General features: G+C 53.6%; 1 protein-coding gene across 1 annotated transcript; it reads left to right on the forward strand.

Moving 5' to 3' along the window:
* The first annotated feature begins 643 nt into the window (after positions 1-643).
* On the forward strand, positions 644-16,597 carry LOC132248891 (C-type lectin domain family 4 member F-like). The gene is made up of 5 exons (XM_059723442.1): positions 644-6,418; positions 13,954-14,061; positions 14,305-14,391; positions 16,197-16,348; positions 16,487-16,597. The coding sequence occupies exons 2-5, from the start codon at positions 13,983-13,985 to the stop codon at positions 16,595-16,597; spliced, it is 429 nt and encodes a 142-aa protein (XP_059579425.1). The 5' UTR covers positions 644-6,418; positions 13,954-13,982.
* The last annotated feature ends 881 nt before the right edge of the window (positions 16,598-17,478 follow it).

The following is a 17,478-nucleotide window of genomic DNA, read 5'->3' on the forward strand; positions in this document are numbered from 1 at the left end:
GAATTGTCCAAACCGTTGCAGCTTCCTTTGTCGCACAACCGCCGACGCGGTTCATCGGTTCCAGTGTCTTGACTGATTTGCTGCTTGACAGACTCCTCAGTCCGGTGCTGAGTGTGCGAGGCACGCTGCAGTCACATTGCACATGCTCGATTCTGCTCCCTAACTTCTTATTAAGCATCCATGCCTCACAGCCACAGGCACCGAGTACGTGGGGGCCCAGGGGCCCTGCCCTCCCTCGGGAAGAGGGTACGGCCACCTGTCCCTAATCGGGTGGGACTTCTCGAAATGGGAACATCGAGTCCCGCTCCCAGGCTGCATGACTGTGGGACAGCATTCGTCCCGGATCCCCAGGGATCTGGGTTTTCTGTTCACCGCGGAAAAACGTGGGAAGTGGCAGGTATCCCCTTGCAGGAGTTCCTGCAAGGGGCTGCGGGGAGCGGGATGCAGGGGGCTGCGCATGCATGTCCCCACCTTGCTGCCCCCCCGGGAGCCCCACGCTGGCTGCACTGCCATGGTGACGTGTCCCCTGCCCACCTGGCAGCAATGGGGCAGTGGTGCAGAGTTGTGCCCCCCCCCCATATGCTTGACTTGGCTCTGCTCTGGCTGTGTTGGGGGGGGGGGGGGGGCAGAGGCATCAACTTAGTGCCCCCCCCACCTCGCCAAAAATAAAAGTTGGCGCCTGTGCTCACAGCCATAAAGCATTGCAGAGAGAGGTGACCGCAGCATGCAGCTGATGTAACTTGGTCTTCAGTGAATTCACACAAAGACGCTGTTTAATAAAGTTGGGTCCGTTTGCTATACCAGGGATAAAAGGAGCTGTTTTCTGGCCAAATTTATCTCCACAAGCAACTTAGGAATAGACTTTGAGAGATTTTTCAGGGTTCTCTGGAATTCTGCCTAGGAAAATATTCATCTTTTTCATTCTCAGCCATAATAGACTTTTTTTTTTTTATTTTCCAGCACAAAAAATAGGCCTGGCAGGGCCTTCAGATAGTCGTATCTAGACCAACCCCCAACTCAAGGCAAGCCTGAACCCTCCAGCCAGGCGCTGGCCCAAGCTGCACTCACAGACGTGGAGCGGTGGAGATCCCACAGCTTCTCCAGATATCTGCTGATACCCTCAGAACAACCCTCAGAGCTAGAGAGAGCTCTTCCTAATCTCCAAACCTGTATCTCCACTGCTGAAATTTTGAACCATTTCTTCTTTGTGGACATGGGCTTATAAAATCCTGGAGCAGCGGGGCTGGCAGGACCTGCAGGGTCACATCTGGTCCAACCCCTGCCTAAGCCCGGGTCAGCCCTGTCCAAACCAGCCCAGACAAACCCAGCATCTACACCCGACATAAGACAACCCTCAACCCTGACACAGTGCAGATGTCACACCTGGCCCTGCCACAGGGGAAGCAGGGGACCGATGTCCTGCTTCTGTGAAATGTTGTCAATATACCCAAGAAAGCCCAAGCAGAGAGGAAGGCAACGCCGCATCCATACCAATCTGACCAGGGAGAAAATCCCTTCCTGCCCCCAATGCAGGGTCAGTCTGTGCCTGAGTGACGGGGCAAGACCCTCCAGCCAGGACCCCCCAGGTCTGCTCCTAGCGGAAGCATTGGCACAGCCCGGGTGAAGTCCCCAGCCTGGGCTGCAGCCAGCACCCAGCGACTCTTGGGAGGCTTAAAAACACCCAGACATATATATAGTAGGAAAAGCAAGGGGTGGGGGGCAACCAGCACAGCCCAGAAGCCTGGGGCAGCCCCACAGCAGAGCACAGACATCGCTGCAGCTACATCAGCCCAACCAGTGCCCGTCCTGCCTCTCCTTGCACCCTCCAGTGATGGAGAGTCCCCCCTTCCCTGCCATCTCTCCCATGGCCTCCCTGCTCTGCCAGGGAAGTCGTATTTCCTGCCATCCAACCTAAACCTACCTTGCTGCAACTTCAAGCCACGGATCTGCGTCCTGTCCTTGTTGAACCTCATGATGCTATTTTTTGGCCCAATCCTCCCATTTGTCAAGGTCTCTCCAAATCCTAGCTCTACTCTGCAGCGCATCTACCGCTCCCCCCAGCTTGTTCTCTCTCCAGTCACCTCGACACCCGCAAGAAAGCCTTGGTGCCTCTTTCCTTCTGCCTGAGACCCATCTTGACAGAGCCTGGTTGCGAGTGCAGTGCTGAAGGGCCATATTTCATAAGCCTCGGGCCTCCTGCGCAGCTCGCCTGCAGCTGCAGCTCTTCTGGGCCCGCGCGGTTTCCCTTTGCGCATGTTAATGTGAGTGCCTGGCATTTATGGACCGGCTGCAGTTCTCTCACCCCTGCATGGTAGGCTCCGGGCTGGCGGATGTATGTGTCTATGTACACTTGCACCAGCACAGAGTGAGAGGGGTGGATCTTCTCATGTGTTAGCCCCAACAGCTGGGTGCTTTCTCAGGGTCTGTCCTGGTCCTCCACAGTCCTTTGCCTTCATTAGCAGCCATCCTGGGATGCTCCCCGACTTCATCCTGCCCGGTTGGAAGGGGACATCCCCTCCAGCGCAACAGCAGAGGAGACTCCACATGCACCTCGTGCCAGGAGCTCCCAGCCCTGTGCCCCGGTGCAGGTGGGCTCTGCCGTGCCTCTCCTGCCCACGTGCTGATCTCTTCCCTAGCCCTTCCCTGGCTCTTCTTCTACACGTGGCCAGTTCCCAGGGCTGCTTTGCTCAAGAGCCTCTCCCCAGGCAGAGGACAGGTCCCCCATGCATCTCCCAGCAAGCCTGAATGAGCTCACCCAGACGCTCCGTCCCTTTGCCTGGGAGGGTGAGCTGGCTTGCAAGGGCCAGCTCATCCTGTGACATGCCTTTCCTTGCATGCACCCTTCGAAGTGTGATCCATCTCCAGGCAAGCTCGACAAAGCTACCAGGGCTTCACGTCCTAGTTCAGCCTCTCGCCCTGCCGTCCCTTCAGTTCTCCAGTCACCCGAAGAACTCGGGTAATGGACTGTCGTCGGTCCTGCCGTGCTGCCCGTTGGGTCCTGCATCAGAAATACAATCCTGCTTTCGTCCTCTGGTATCTCTAGGTTAAATCCAGCCCTAATTTCCTCTTCGCTCGCTCAGTTCTTTCCTGCAGGGCTTCCGGCTGGGTTTGCCCTGGAGTGGGGGCTTGTGAGTTGAAGAAGTCTGGCCTCACATCGTCTCCCCTGGGTGCTATCATGGCTCAGGTGGCAGCTGGAAGAGGCACAGAGTTCCCCTTTGTGCTGAGTTCCCACTCGGTGTCTTGCTGTGCCCCTTGGTGAAGGTCCAGGGCGCTCCTCTGGGACGTCTCACATCTCCAGGTATTGGGGTTTTAAGCCTCCCTCAAAGGCACTGGGTGCTGCTGCAGCCCAGGCTGGGGGGTTTTGCCTTCCTCTGCAGCGGGAGCACAGCCTTGGCCTGGGGTCCTTTTACAGAAGCAGGACGTTGGCTGCCACAGTCCCCCTGCTTTCCTTGTGGCAGGTCCGGGTGTGATGTCTGGTGCTGTGTCAGGGGTGATGGTAGTTTTACGGAGAGTTTAGATGGTGGGTTTGTCTGGGCTGGTTTGGACAGGGCTGATCCTGTCTCGGGCAGGGCTGGGACTCGATGCAACCCTACAGGTCCCTTCCAGCCCCGTGGCTCTGGGATTCTTCCAGGCAAGACGAGGCAGGAAACGCGGCTTCCTCTCTGAACCTTGCTCTTCTGCCTGCCCCGTTGGTCCTCAGCTTCTGCCACTGCATCCCAAGCAGATGCTGCAGCTGGTTACGGTGCGTTCCCTCACCCAGGCGACTCCGGAGCTGCTCTCCCTGCCCGTCGTGCCTCCAGCATGGTGTCCCTTTTATCTACAAATCTCTCCCAGCATCATGAACCCAGCTCTCTCATGGCCATTTCCTCAGAGTTAGGGGCCATGTCTCCTGGTGCTGGTTGTGGAAAGGGCTTCGCTGGCCTTACCCAGCCCAGCTACTTCCTCCCCATGATCCACGGAGGAATGTGGTGGTTTGACTGTGGTCTGCAGGACTAGGAGGTTGGGAGCAGCTCTTCTCAAATGGCTGGGAAAGTGTTTGATTTACTGAGTTATACCCAGCTCTTAGTTTTCACTAGTTTGCAATATGTGTTGTACCAAGTTGCCTGTATAACACGTAATGTTGGTGCAGCCACGAGCCTGTAGTTTGCAACGGGATCCTTTGACCCCAGCTGACTTCCTGCCCCTGGGGCAAGGGGCCGAACCTGATGATCTCCCGCAGTCCCTTCCAGCCCTAACGTCTATGAAATCCATGGGGGTGCTGCGAGGCTTGCCCCGTGGGTCTCTCTAGGCAGATGTGATGCTTTTTTCCTCTGTGGTCTGAGCGCTTTCATTTCAGTTATTCAGAAGCTTTGCAGAGCGCATGTCCCATTGCCAGGCTCGGGTCCTACACTTGGCCCCTCGGGCAGGCAGGAAGAGATGGCCACGGTGTCCCCCACACACAGTGGTGAGTCCTGCACAGGAAAATGACCGTGGCCACCTGATCGTGTCGGACGTTCCTCGCCAGTCTTGGGAGGAGGGTGAGACTCTCCAGTTCTTCCTCGAAGGCTTCGTGCTCGTGAGCAGGAGCGGTTTGGGGGTAGGAGACGACACCGCTGTGCTACAAACACGAGCCACGCCGGCGCCCACGCGGTGCACAGTCAGTCCCTTCCCATGGGGGTGCTGAGCCATAAACCAAGCAGGTGAAGAACAAAAAGGCTCCCTCAGACTGGGGCCGGGGAGCGCGCTTACTGTGCCCGACCCCTTCAGCCTTTTGCTGCCGGTCGCAAACGGTGCTAGGAATGCCCTGACTCCCAAAGGAGGCATCCAGCACCGGACATTTCCTTTCTGGACTGGGTCCCTCGCCCTACGTGGACTCCTGCTGAGAGCCCTTCTTGGCCCTTCACCTGGAAGGGGACATCGAGGGCCAAGTCCCCTTTGGTGCCCCTGCTTGGGCAAGGGGACGGCTGGCAAGCAGGCTTGGCAACAGAAGAGCTGTCCCGGTGCACGGGGCTGTTCTGTCCTACAGTCGGGACATCCCCAAGGCCACAGGCAACGGGTACAGTCGCAGCACTCTCTCTGGGCCAAGACTTAGGTCCTTGCTCCTGACCTCTTGTGCTTTCTTACTTTGTGTCTTGTATCTGTGTCCCTGCATCCTGGCAGACACTTCTGTGGCTCCCGGACCCCGGCTTCTGCTTCACCCCAGCATCTGCTTCACTGTGCTTCCAGCTCCCTGGGACCCGGCCCTTGGGCTTTGCCTGCATTATCAGGTGGCCTTGCCCAACCTCCCACACCCCAGTTCCTAACGCCGGCCAGCTCAGCTGAGACTTTTCCTTCGCTGCCCATCAGGGCCCTAGAACAGATGTCCCAAGCTCTTGTCCCCGAGGCTTGCAGAAGTGCATGCAGATCCTCCCCTTTCCCTTCCCATTTTGTCCTAGATTTGGATCAAGGAGTTGCTGGCTGGAGGGCTGGCCCCCCCAAAGCTCGGGGACTGCTGGTCTAACACAGCCGGGACGTGTCTGTGCAGCGGGGAGTTTTACACCGAACGGATCATGTGATGCACAAAACCGATGCCACCATGGACACGTGATTTGTGATGAACGGGGCACATGATTCTTCCCCTGCTCTTTTGCTGTCCCCAGTTGGGGCATTTCTAAGGTCTCAGCTGTGGCCAGCTTTCTTCTCTGTGGTCCAAGGGCGCGTGCTTTGTGTGAGCTCACTTCTGGGTCTCATTTCATGGCCCTTGCACTATCGTGAGAAGACCACCTCCCCTAGACAGCCAGATGGGCACGGCCACCATGAAAATGAGAGCAGAGGAGGACGACATCTATGAGAATGTGTTTCAACCATCCGTCCCTGACGTGTCTCTCAGGAAGGGTAAGATACCTCTGATTGCTTTTCACACCTTTCCGGGCGTCTTTGTCTCCTTCTGCCTGCGTCTGAGCAGCAGTTAATGGTGCCTGTGGCTGTAGCTTGAGCCGTCAAGGCTAAAAAACCTTCTGCAAATCACAGAATAACAGAATCATAGACAACGAGGGCTAGACTCAAGGCACCCCTGGACAGACTCATGGTGCCCGTTGGAAAAAGCCAATTCTTTGTTTTCTCTCTTTTTTCTTTCCTACAGAAAAAGCATAGAGTAGTTTTTCTATTGCAGAGGACTCAGAAAGACCCCAGCTCTGGCACCACCACCCCCCGGTTAAGCACAACTGTGTTGGAGGGGATGTGGAGGTTTATCGTCGTCACTCTGAACCTGGCCCTGTGGCCAGTTCTGGGGCCAGGATTCAGGAGGGAGGTGGAAGTGCCCGTCACTGATGTACGTTTCCTCTTCTCCTTCCAGGAAACCTGCTGGAGTTGTCCCCTAAGAGGCTCCACGTCCTCCACGCTGTCCTCATTGTGCTGAGTCTCCTCTGCCTTGCTGCCCTGGTTGCCATCACAGTCACCTGTAAGTCCAGCTGTAGTTGGGAAGTCGGCACAGGTCAAAGTGAACTCCCACGTCTTTTTTTTATAACTTAGAAACAGTTCTTCTCTGGCACTATTTGGTTGCTGTTGCTTTGCACATACAGGCGGCTGTATGCTCCGGATGCTGACACTAGCAAGCCATCTTCCACCCACCAAAGCTGACACAGAAAAAACAACTCAAACCACTCATATTTCTATAGATAAATTATCTTGGCTAAGCCGTTTTCCTAAAGCACGATGATTTTTAACCACAACCTGATTTGTTCTTACGATAGCCCGTGCTTTTTGCAAAGTTTAGTAAGATACCGGAGCTGGCCGCTCGTAAGTCCCTCTTTTACTTTCTGGGGGTGTCAGTGATTGACTGTAATACGCTGCAGGTCTTTCTCCAGGTGTCTCCTGAGTAAGCCTGCTGACCACACAGAAATTCTTTATGGTAGGAAATGGGTATAAAGCAAAATCAGTGCTGGGCGCTGCTAGTGCGGGAGCTACCATCAGAGTCAGTTTAAGGCTCCTCTGTGCCTCTGCAGCTTCCTCTGGCATCTCCATCCTTGGAGGTGTTTAAGACCCGGGTAGACAAAGCCTTGTCTGGGATGATGCAGTTGGGGCTGGTCCTGCTTGGAGCAGGGGGTTGCACTAGATGTGACCTCCCGAGGTCCCTTCCAGCCCTTGTTGTCAGTGATCCTATGATAATCCACAGGGTGAATGAAGTCTGGGAGCAGAGCCAAACCAGGGTCAGGAGCCAGGAAACATCCACAGGGAAATCCAAAGCCAAAGCCCAGAAATAAGCCAAAACCAGGGTCTGGAGCCAGGAGGCCACAGAAGAACGGGTCAGAGCAGGCGACTGGCCTGCGAGCCCAGGGCCAGCGGGTGCTAATGGGTAGTCGGCACCCACAGCAGCTAGCGAGGATGCTCGTTCCTCCTACGCTGGGACAATGGTCATTAGCTGAGGCTCATGGCGGATGTGGCTGCTGGGGTCCTTGGCCCTGTTGGGCATCTTTGTGTGTCTAAGCCATCAAATCACGAATGTCTTCTAAGGGAGCAGCCCTTCGGCACACACTAAAGCAGTAACTTCATTGACTTTTAGTGCCTCTCTTCTTGGCTTTTCCCCACTACATCCATCTTCAGTCCCCCCTACACTTATCCTTCGGCCTCTTACTTTCTTCTTCAGTCCCTGCAAAGCTAAACATCAGATGGGGACTAGTTCGTGGTCTTATCTGTTCAAGCTCTTCTGTAAGCTGCAATGATAGGGCCTGGCTTTCCTGCGACAGTTGGCTTATCTATCTTATCTTTCTCGCCCCTTCTATTTCCTGCTCGATCTCTCCTTCTACTTGCGCTATTTCTTCTGCTATCTCACCCACTTTTTCAGGCACCGTTCTAGGTTTCAGAGTGGGCTTTTCTGAAATCTCGTTCTCACACGGAGGTCACGGAGTCGTGCAGTCGGAGAGAAGTGGAGCTTGCAGGGACCTCCAGAAATCATCCAGTCCAACCCCCTGCCTGAGGCAGGATCTGTCCCATCCAAACCAGCCCAGACAAACTCATCATCATGCTCCTGGTCCATGGTTGTCATGGGAGACTTCAACTACCCGGACATCACGTGGGAAGAGCACTTGGCCAAATCCGAGGGGTCGCAAAGCTTTCTCTCGTGCATGGGTGAGCTCTATCTGACTCAAGAAGTCTACGGGCCGACGAGAGGTAAAGCGCTGCTCGACCTGGTACTGGCAACCGGGACGACCTAATCAGTGACCTAACGATTGAAGGGAAGCTGGGTGACAGCAACCACGAGCTGATCACCTTCACCATCCGCCGTACAGCTGGCAAGTCAGTCAGCAATGCAGAAGTCCTCGACTTCAGGAAAGCCGACTTTGACAAGCTCAGGAGACTTGTTGGTGAGGCGCTAAGGGACCACAATCCTAAGGGGAGGGGAGTTCAGGATGAGTGGTTGCTCTTAGAGGGAGCGATCCTCGATGCACAAGCAAAGTCCATCCCATCTTGGAGGAAAGGCAGCAAAAGGGCACAGCAGCCCCCTTGGCTCTCCAGGGAACTGGAGGACCTCCTGCGTCTAAAAAGACAGACCTACAAAGGATGGAGGACAGGATCCACCTCCCAGGAGGAATACTCTGCTCTGGTCCGGTCCTGCAGGGAGCAAACCAGGAAAGCCAAGGCTGGGACTGAACTCCAACTGGCCACTAGTATCAAGGACAATAAAAAGTCCTTTTTTAGGTATGTGGGGAGCCGGAGGACAAGCAAGGGCAACGTTGGGCCCCTGCTGAACCAGATGGGAGAACTGATGACTGATGCCCAGGAAAAAAGCCAACCTATTAAATGGGTACTTTGAGTCAGACTTTCACTAGTCCCATGGGATGGCCCTTCCCATTACAGGACAGGGAGGTCCAGGTGAGGGTGATCCCCTGCCCCCCATCAATGCTGACCTTGTGAAGGAACACCTTGAGAGGCTGGACACCTTCAAGTCACTCATCCTGGACAGTCTACACCCAGGGTACTCAAGGAGCTGGCGAGCATCATAGCCCAGCCCCTGGCACGGACCTTCGAGAGCTCCTGGTGCTCTGGTGAAGTGTCCGAAGACTGGAGGAAGGCCAACGTGGTGCCTATCTTCAAGAAAGGGAGGAAAGTGGATCCGGCAAATTACAGCCCCATCAGCCTGACCTCTATCTTCGGGAAGGTCTTAGAAAAGATAATTAAAGAGTCCATCCTTAATGGACTGGCTGATGGCAAAATCCTGAGGGATAGCCAGCACGGGTTTGTTGCGGGTAGGTATTGCTTGACCAATCTCATTTCCTTCTACGACCAGGTGACCTCTCACCTGGACAAGGGGGAAGAGATTGATGTCATATATCTTGACTTCAAAAAAGCCTTTGATCTGGTATGCCATGATCACCTCTTGGTGAAACTGGCCAATTGTGGCCTCGGGTCCACCATGATCTGCTGGCTGGGAATTGACTCCGTGGTCGGAGGTGGTTGAAGAAAGTCAATTGTTGCGGTGTCCTGTGACCAGTGAGGTCCATCCTTTGTAGGCTCTATCCTTGGACCCATACTGTTCAACATCTTCATTAATGATGTGGACATTGGAGTCAGAAGCGGATTGGCCAAGTTTGCCGATGACACCAAACTTTCGGGTAAAGCATCCACACCTGAGGACAGGAGGGCGACAGGTTGACCTCGACAGGCTCAAGAAATGGGTGGACAAGAACCTGATGGCATTTAACACCGATAAATGCATGGTTCTCCACCTTGGGAGGAAAAACCTGCAGCATCCTTATAGGCTCAGCAGTGCTACGCTGATTAGCACTACGGACGAGAGGGACTCGGGGGTCATCATTGACCACAAGATGAACATGAGCCTGCAATGTGATGCTGCAGCTAGTAAAGTGACCAAAACGTTGGCTTGCATCCATAGATGCTTCTCAAGCAAATCCCGGGACGTCATTCTCCCCTTGTACTCGGTCTTGGTGAGGCCACAGCTGGAGTACTGCGTCCAGTTTTGGGCTCCACAATACAAAAAGGATGTGGAGAAGCTTGAGAGAGTCCAGAGAAGAGCCACGCGCATGATCAGGTCAGGAAAACAGACCTTACGACAACAGGCTGAGAGCCATGGGACTCTTCAGCCTGGAAAAGCGCAGGCTCAGGGAGGACCTGGTGGCCACTAGTAAGTTTATCGGAGTGTTCACCAGGACCTGGGGGGACGTCTGTTCACTACAGCACCCCAGGGCATGACAAAATTGAACGGTCACAAACTCCTCCATGACTGTTTCAGGCTGGACATAAGGAAGAACTTCTTTACTGTCCGAGACCCCAAGGTCTGGAATGGACTGCCGCTGGAGGTGGTTCAAGCACCTACTTTGAACACCTTCCAGAGAAAATCGGATGCTTATCTTGCTGGGATCCTATGACCCCAGCTGACTTCCTGCTCCTGGGGCAGGGGGCTGGACTCGGTGATCTGCCGAGGTCCCTTCCAGCCCGAATGTCTATGAAATCTATGAATCTCAACTCTACATAAGACTACCCTCAGCTCTGACACAACAGAGACCCAACACCCTCGGTTGTAGTGCTGTGGCTTCTTCCCAGGGGTTCAAGGACAGCGGCCAGTTCAGGTCCAGATCTCTGCTCCGGCAGCCACCCCAGTCATCCCTGGTTCCTTTTTATTTTGTCAGAGCCAATTTTTCCCACTTCTAGCACCGCGCTGCTGGGATTATAGGGGTATTTAGTGGCTGTTGCTGACCCCTAAGACCTATTACCAGGGGTGGTACTTTTCTTCGCTGCAGATTTTCAATTACTTTTCATGTTGCTCCTGTACTTTTTGTAGCATGCCACGCGTTTGTGCATCTTGCTGTCCTGCCAGTACCGCCTGTGACTTCCAAGGCTTCATGGCTTGTGTAGCTTCCTCCTTATTTTTCCTTATTAAGTCTTTAGCTAACTTAGCTAAGTTAGTAGCTAACTTCTTCCCTCCCCTTCTAGTTTGCTGGGCTAACATGGTTGCTTTCTGTCTCCACCACCTAATAGGCATAGCTTTTAAAATCCTACATTTTTGACTTCTGTTGCTATTCTTCAAGGTTTCTAGCATGACCCTGCAGATCCCTGTCCAAGTCTCCCTTTGTCTTTTTTGAAACCCATATGAAGCGTCTTTCTCCATTACCCAGAGGGTCCAAACTGCATCAAAGTCCGGGGGGACTTGAAGCGGGGAAAAAAGAGGGTTACCTAACTCGGAGGATTCTGCCCTTGCAGATCGGACCCGTGTAGAGGGCAGTGCGCCACTTACCAAATCAGAGGTTAGGGTTAGGGTTAGGTCACCAGGGTGTTCGGAGACACGTGGTGTTTTCTCAGGTGGTGTCTGGTGGCTGTCGGCGGTGATGTACAGGCTGCTGGGGTCTGTGTGTTCTGCATGCCATCATCCATGCTCCAAAGACAGCGTGGAAAAAGCAACTCAAATCTGTGTTCAGGGGCAAAAGCTCAGAAAGGTTCATTGTCCTTGGACACGGCACCAGCGGGTCCGATGAATAGTCAGTCCAAGGCAGTGAAGCTTGTCCTTGACAGGTGAAGACAGTTATTCACGCTCCCTTAGGTCTCTACAAGGGACCGGTCTCCCAACCCCTGTATTTATACTGGTGTGGCCTCCGTCTTGTGCCAGTTCTGTCTTCCTGTGTCAAGATGCTCACCTCTGCTTGTTTTACTTGCCAAGTTTGTGCACCTAGGTTTTTGTTGCTTCTTATCTCTGTCTCATTAGTGAGCTTTTACTTTTTACATTTGTCCTGGAGTTTTCCTGCGGCTGCTTTCATGCTCCCTTCTTTGGACCGATGTCTTTTTGCTCATTGGGGTGTTTCTTTTCTTTCTTACCTGGTGATCCAGCTGTCAGGAGGCCCCTTTCTCCTAAATCTCTTTCCGGCACCGTAGCTGACTATAGCTTAATGCTACTACAGCCTAGCGCAACTGGACTCCTACAGCTTTTAATTAGAAGATGACATGATATATGATCTGCAGGTCCCCACCTCACACAGCATGAAGCTCAAGGAGCGGGGAGGGAAGCTCTGCAGTGGGTATTTTGCCCTCCTTTCCATTAGGCACAGCCCTGCCTTGTTCTCTGCATACCTCTCTCTGAACTCACATCACATACATAGACTTGGCACCAAAGAAGCTGCAGATCCAAAGGTTTTAGTCCCAAACATGAAAGTAGAAGGAAGCTGAACTCCACTGAGAAGGTCTTTTAGCATGTCAGCACCTAGAAACCATAGTCCATACCCCATGCCACAGGTTACTACACATGGTAGGAATGAGAAGTGCAATGGAAAGCTATTCAAAACCCCAGGGGACGGATGCTCCTGGAAGCAGCTGTGCTGCTGGATGAGACTCTCCAGCCTTACAGACAAAAGGATGGACTGGATTCAGTGGTCCCTTCAGGCCTGATGATTTGTTCCAAGCATCCTGCATCTCCTCCAGTGTCTTCCATCCGTTGGATGTCCCCATGGGGAACAGCGGTGAACCCGAGTCTTCAGTACTAACCATGCGAGTGAAAAGAAGGTTTCCAGAAATTCCCCTACCTACGCAGGATAGAAATTTCCCTAGTTGGGCTGGTCCTTGGGTCTCTCTTGTCTATGGAAAGAAGACTTCTGTTAACATGGAGCGCAGATCGGTGACAACCGTTGACAGACGCTGAAGCTGGAAGATGCAGCTTCAAAGTCTGGAAGTCCAGTCCAGGGCTTGCTGGTGTGGCAGCCCCAGTCCTGGCATTGACTCTGGTCACTGATCCCATCCCCTCTGCCATGAGGATAGCATAGACGTGGCCAGGAAGCAGGTGCCGGCGTGGAAGACGGCTCTGCCGAGGGGGTGGGTGGCAGTGACACCCATGTCCCGTGTCAGACCAGACCAGACCAGACCAGACCAGACCAGACCAGACCTCCAAGGTCCAGTTTCAGCCCATGGGCTGTGGGCTGCCGAGCCCTGGTGTGGACTAAAGCAGAGCTGCTACCAGCTTCTTTGCGACAGCTGCTTTACCAGACATAGACGGCATATCACGTAATGAGGAAGAGTGTGCAAAAAATGTGAATCCTTGAGGGAAATGCAGCCCCCACAGAGGCCTGAAGGAAATTCACTGTTCTACATGAGCGCTCACCTGTCCCATCATTGTGCTCACAAGTGCAAGGTGCTGCACCTCAGGAAGAAGAATCAAAAATACAAATACAAAATGGGGGACCCCCGGCTGGACGGCAGTTCTACGAGGAAGGATCTGGGAGTCCTGGTAGATCACGGGCTCCATATGAACCTGCAGCGTGATGTAGCTGCACCAGCGGTGGATGTGGCTCTGGGGTATATCAATAGAAGAACCAGGTGCAAGACAGTGGAGGTGATGGTGCCTCTCTGCCCAGCACTGGTCAGGCCTCATCTAGGGTAGTTTGCACATCTTGTTGGGGTTATATGATCCCCGCAATCTTTCCTGCCCGGAGCAGCGGGGCTGGACCCGATGATCTCATCAGGTCCCTTCCAGCCCTAAACTTTGAATGTGTGTGTGTGAATATGTGCAGTTTTGGGCTCCATGCTTCAGAGAGGTCATGGAGAAGTGAGAGAGGGCGCAGAGGTGAGAATCAAAGATGATCAAGGGCTTGGAAAGCAAGTCGTAGGAGGAGAGGCTGAAGGGGCTGGGCAGGTTTGGGTGGCACGAGGGCAGGGGATCAGGAAGAAATGTCTCCCTCTAGTCAGATTGCTACGGACTTGAGGGGGGTTCGTCTTCCTCTGTAGTGGGGGCACGGCCTCTGCCTGGGATTTCTTGATCTTATTTTAACAGCCCCTACAGCAGCAGGACATTGGCCACCACAGCCCCCCTGCTTTCCCTGTGGCAGGTTTGGGTGTGATGTCTGGTGCTGTGTCTGCTGTGATGGTAGCCTTAGATGATGGTTTGTCTGGGCTGGTTTGGACAGGGCTGATCCTGGCTCAGGCAGGGCTTGGACTAGATGTGACCCTGCAGGTCCCTTCCAACCTCGACCTCTCTATGATGTCTGTGATCACCCCTAGATTTCCAGGAGCAGCGGGAGAAGCACCAAATGGCTGAAGCAGTTCAGGGAATCCGGGACTTCTGGAAGCAAAATAGCACCTTGAACAAGCCCGACCTGGATCAGACAGGTGAGCAGCAGCATGGGAACCTGTCTGCCACCAGCCCCTGCCCATACGCCCCCTCCGACTGGACTGTAGCAGTGGGCACAAGGGTGGCGTCCCTGGGAGGGATCAGACTGCAGTGCCAGGAGCATCTTTTCTCCTGTGCTCTGGGTCAAGCATGTTCCACCTGGGTTTGGGCATCACCTTGTGTGACCTGCCAGGTCCAGCCCCATGTAGCAGCCTCCCATTCACCTTTTCCCTGCTCTCTAGATCAGCCGCTGGTGGGCAAAATTGCGCCCTTACAGGTCCTTTGGGAAGAGGTCATCACCCCTTGTGCTGTGATGAAGAACCAGTTCAGTAAGTACCAGAAGCAAAAGCTGCAGAGATATTTGATGTTGGAAGGAACTAACATAAGGAGGGGAAGGAGTGTTCCCTTCCTGCTAAAGGCCGGGATTGAGACACCAACATCCGGCATTTCCCAGGGCAGTCGCACATTGATGGGATCGTTGAGCACAGCAGGATTTTTTTTGTCCAGGACATGAAAGCGCTGCCCTCTGTGATGGGGGAACAGCCAGCCCTGCCTGAGCCTGGGGCATGGGTGTGGGATCACCAGCTGTGCTGAGATGGTATGGAGGGGACGGAGGAAGCCATGGGAAGAGCTGGCCCCACCCAAGGTTTATCTGCACCTCAGAATTCATCCTGAATAAGTCACTGGGTGACTTTTAAGTGGATTGCCTCTGCCCAATTCATTCAAGGGTCAGATATTAGGTTTCTGGGAAAAGAATATCTATATACAGAGCTAATCAGGGAGCTAATAATGAGAAACAGCTCATCAGGAATGACTCCATGTGGACAGGCCCTATTCTTAGTGGAAGGCACATGATTGACATTTGATTTCAACCCCCACATGAGTGGCCTTAGATATGGGCAGATCCAGGATTTTGAAAAGGGGGTGCAGGCGGTGTGGTGCATCATCACATATAACAACATCTTCCTTTCCCGTTAAAAGGAAACTAGAAGCCTTGCTACAAAGCTAGGGGCCTAGGGCTAAATTATATAGTTTAAGACCAAAGCAAATATATATATATATTTGACATTATTGGAATACACAGTACTTTGCTAAATGAGATATAGAAACACATAACAAATGAGGCAAAAATACTCAAAAGTTGGTGTTTCATTACTTCTGTCATCATGAGAATTAGATGTGCATCTCTCAGATCCATAAAACTAAGTCTCAGCTTCTTGAGCATCTTCAGAGCACATCCAATGTGTTCCCCAAAGTTCCTGCCATGCCTGAATTCATGTTTCTAGCTGGAGTTAGAAACAGGCTGCAGGGCTGTGAGGTAGGAGCAACCTGAGCAGGAACAGTGAGCAAGCAGCAGAATTGTAGGAAAAAGGCTAGCTGGACCAGTACATCAAGACCATTAAAAAAAGGAAGGAGAGAGGGTCATTAACACTTATGGAATGAGGAGTTTAGAAGAAATCAAGTAGATTATGATGAGCCATGAAGTGAAGTGACTCCCCCAGCACTGCCTGGATAGAAATGCCACTGCCACTCCTAGGCACTTGGCTTAAAGTTTGGGTGGAGCAGGAATCAAAGGCGGATGTGACTGCACTGCTTCCCCGCCCCCTGGCCGCAGGCCCCAGGCTTTTGCTAGATGCTCAGGAGCAGATAGTGAAAACCCAGGTTTATCATAAGAACATAAGAACTGCCATGTCCTGGGTCAGACCTTGGCCCCCTTGCCCAGTCTCCTGTGTCGCACAGCAGCAGAGAGCAGAGGCTGGAAGGGAGAGTGAACAGGACTTGAGGGTTTATTCTGCCACTGTTCCTGTCTCACTTTCAGCCTCCAGCATTTGAAGGTCTATCCCAGACCTTGTCCCCTTGTGATGAGATCCATGCAAGGCCTCAACCAGGGATGACACCTTGAGGCCCATCAGAAGCTGGAGCGAGCACCGTGACACTGTGGGCACTGCACATGCACACGCTGGGTCTGCAGTCACCAGCACCTGGTTTCAGGTGGAGCTGAGAGTGTCGGTGTTCACCACTCAGCCCTGGATGTAGCACTGGAAACCGTGCACCCCTGTCTGTGCACGTGGGGGTGCAGCGCCTTCGCTTTCTGATACTATCTCATGCTTCCATCTAAAACATTTGCTTCCAGGGAACGTCGTGACCAAGCTTTCCCAAGGCTGGAGACATCATGGGGGGAACCTCTACTACTTCTCAAAGGAGAAAAGGTCCTGGGAGGAGGCCGAGCAGTTTTGCGTGTCCCAGAACTCGCACCTGAGCTCCGTCCTCTCCCGGGAAGAGCAGGTGAGTACAGGGATGTCTCAGGGACTTCCCCAACCGCAGCACAACAGCCTCCCTGCCGTGGGGGAGAAGGGCTTGGCAGTGAGGACATTGCTGCCCTGTAGCCGGGGTCACACTAATGCTGCTATTTGTGTCTGGTAGGAGTATCTTGCCACGCAAGTCAAAGGCGCAGATCACTGGATTGGGCTGAGCGACCGTGAGGCAGAAGGCTTCTGGCGCTGGGTGGATGGCTCCAAGTACACGGTGGGGTAACGGCACTGGGACACTCTGGCCTGGGTGGAGCCTCTTGGAAATTTCTGCTGGCTTCAGAGCATAATCTTGGGCTGGGAGAGCCCTCAGGAGACCTCTAGTTCATGTCCCTGCTCCAGGCAGGGCCTCCCAGTCTGCACCGTCCCACACAAGGGTTTGTCTGACCGACTTCCCCAGACAGAGATTTCCCCGCTCTCCAGGGACCTGCTTTTGTGCTGAACACCCTCAGAGCTGGAAAGGTCTCCCTAAGCTCCCACCCAGTTCTGCCAGCCTTTCCTCGCAGGTCAGGTTTCTAGACCTCTGATCCCTTTGGTTGTTCTGCTGGCGTCCCTCCGTGGCGTCTTTGTGTTTCTTGAAGTGTTCCCCATCGCAGGCTTCCAGGACCTCTGCGCTGCTCTAGAGACCAGTTTTGCAAAGATGAGTGGGCTCCAGCGTGACATGGTCCTAGCTCCTCATTCAGTAATGGTTGGAGTAGAAGAGGACAGGGGACAAGGGGTTGTGCATGTAGGCCTTGAGATGGTGGAGGTGTGGACAAGGAGAAGTCAAGGCGATTAGTCAAGGAAGCACTGCACAGTAGGAGTTTTGAAGGGATGGGTGCCCAAGAAGGGTGGCTGTGCCTAAAGGAAACGATCCTTTGGGCACAAAGCAAGACGATCCCCGAGCGAGGCAAAAGAGGGAAAGGGGCCAGGAGGCTTCCATGGCTGACCAGAGAAATCCAGGGCAGCCTAAGGGCCAAAAGGGGAGCACATAAAAAGTGGAAACAGGGTGAGATCACTAAAGATGAATATACCTCCTCTGCTCGTGCTTGTAGGGAGGCAGTTAGGCGGGCCAAAGCTACCATGGAGCTGAGGATGGCAACCCAAGTAAAAGACAACAAGAAATTG

Source organism: Alligator mississippiensis, chromosome 2 (genome assembly GCF_030867095.1).
Source record: "Alligator mississippiensis isolate rAllMis1 chromosome 2, rAllMis1, whole genome shotgun sequence".
In the NCBI taxonomy this organism is placed as follows: domain Eukaryota; kingdom Metazoa; phylum Chordata; order Crocodylia; family Alligatoridae; genus Alligator; species Alligator mississippiensis.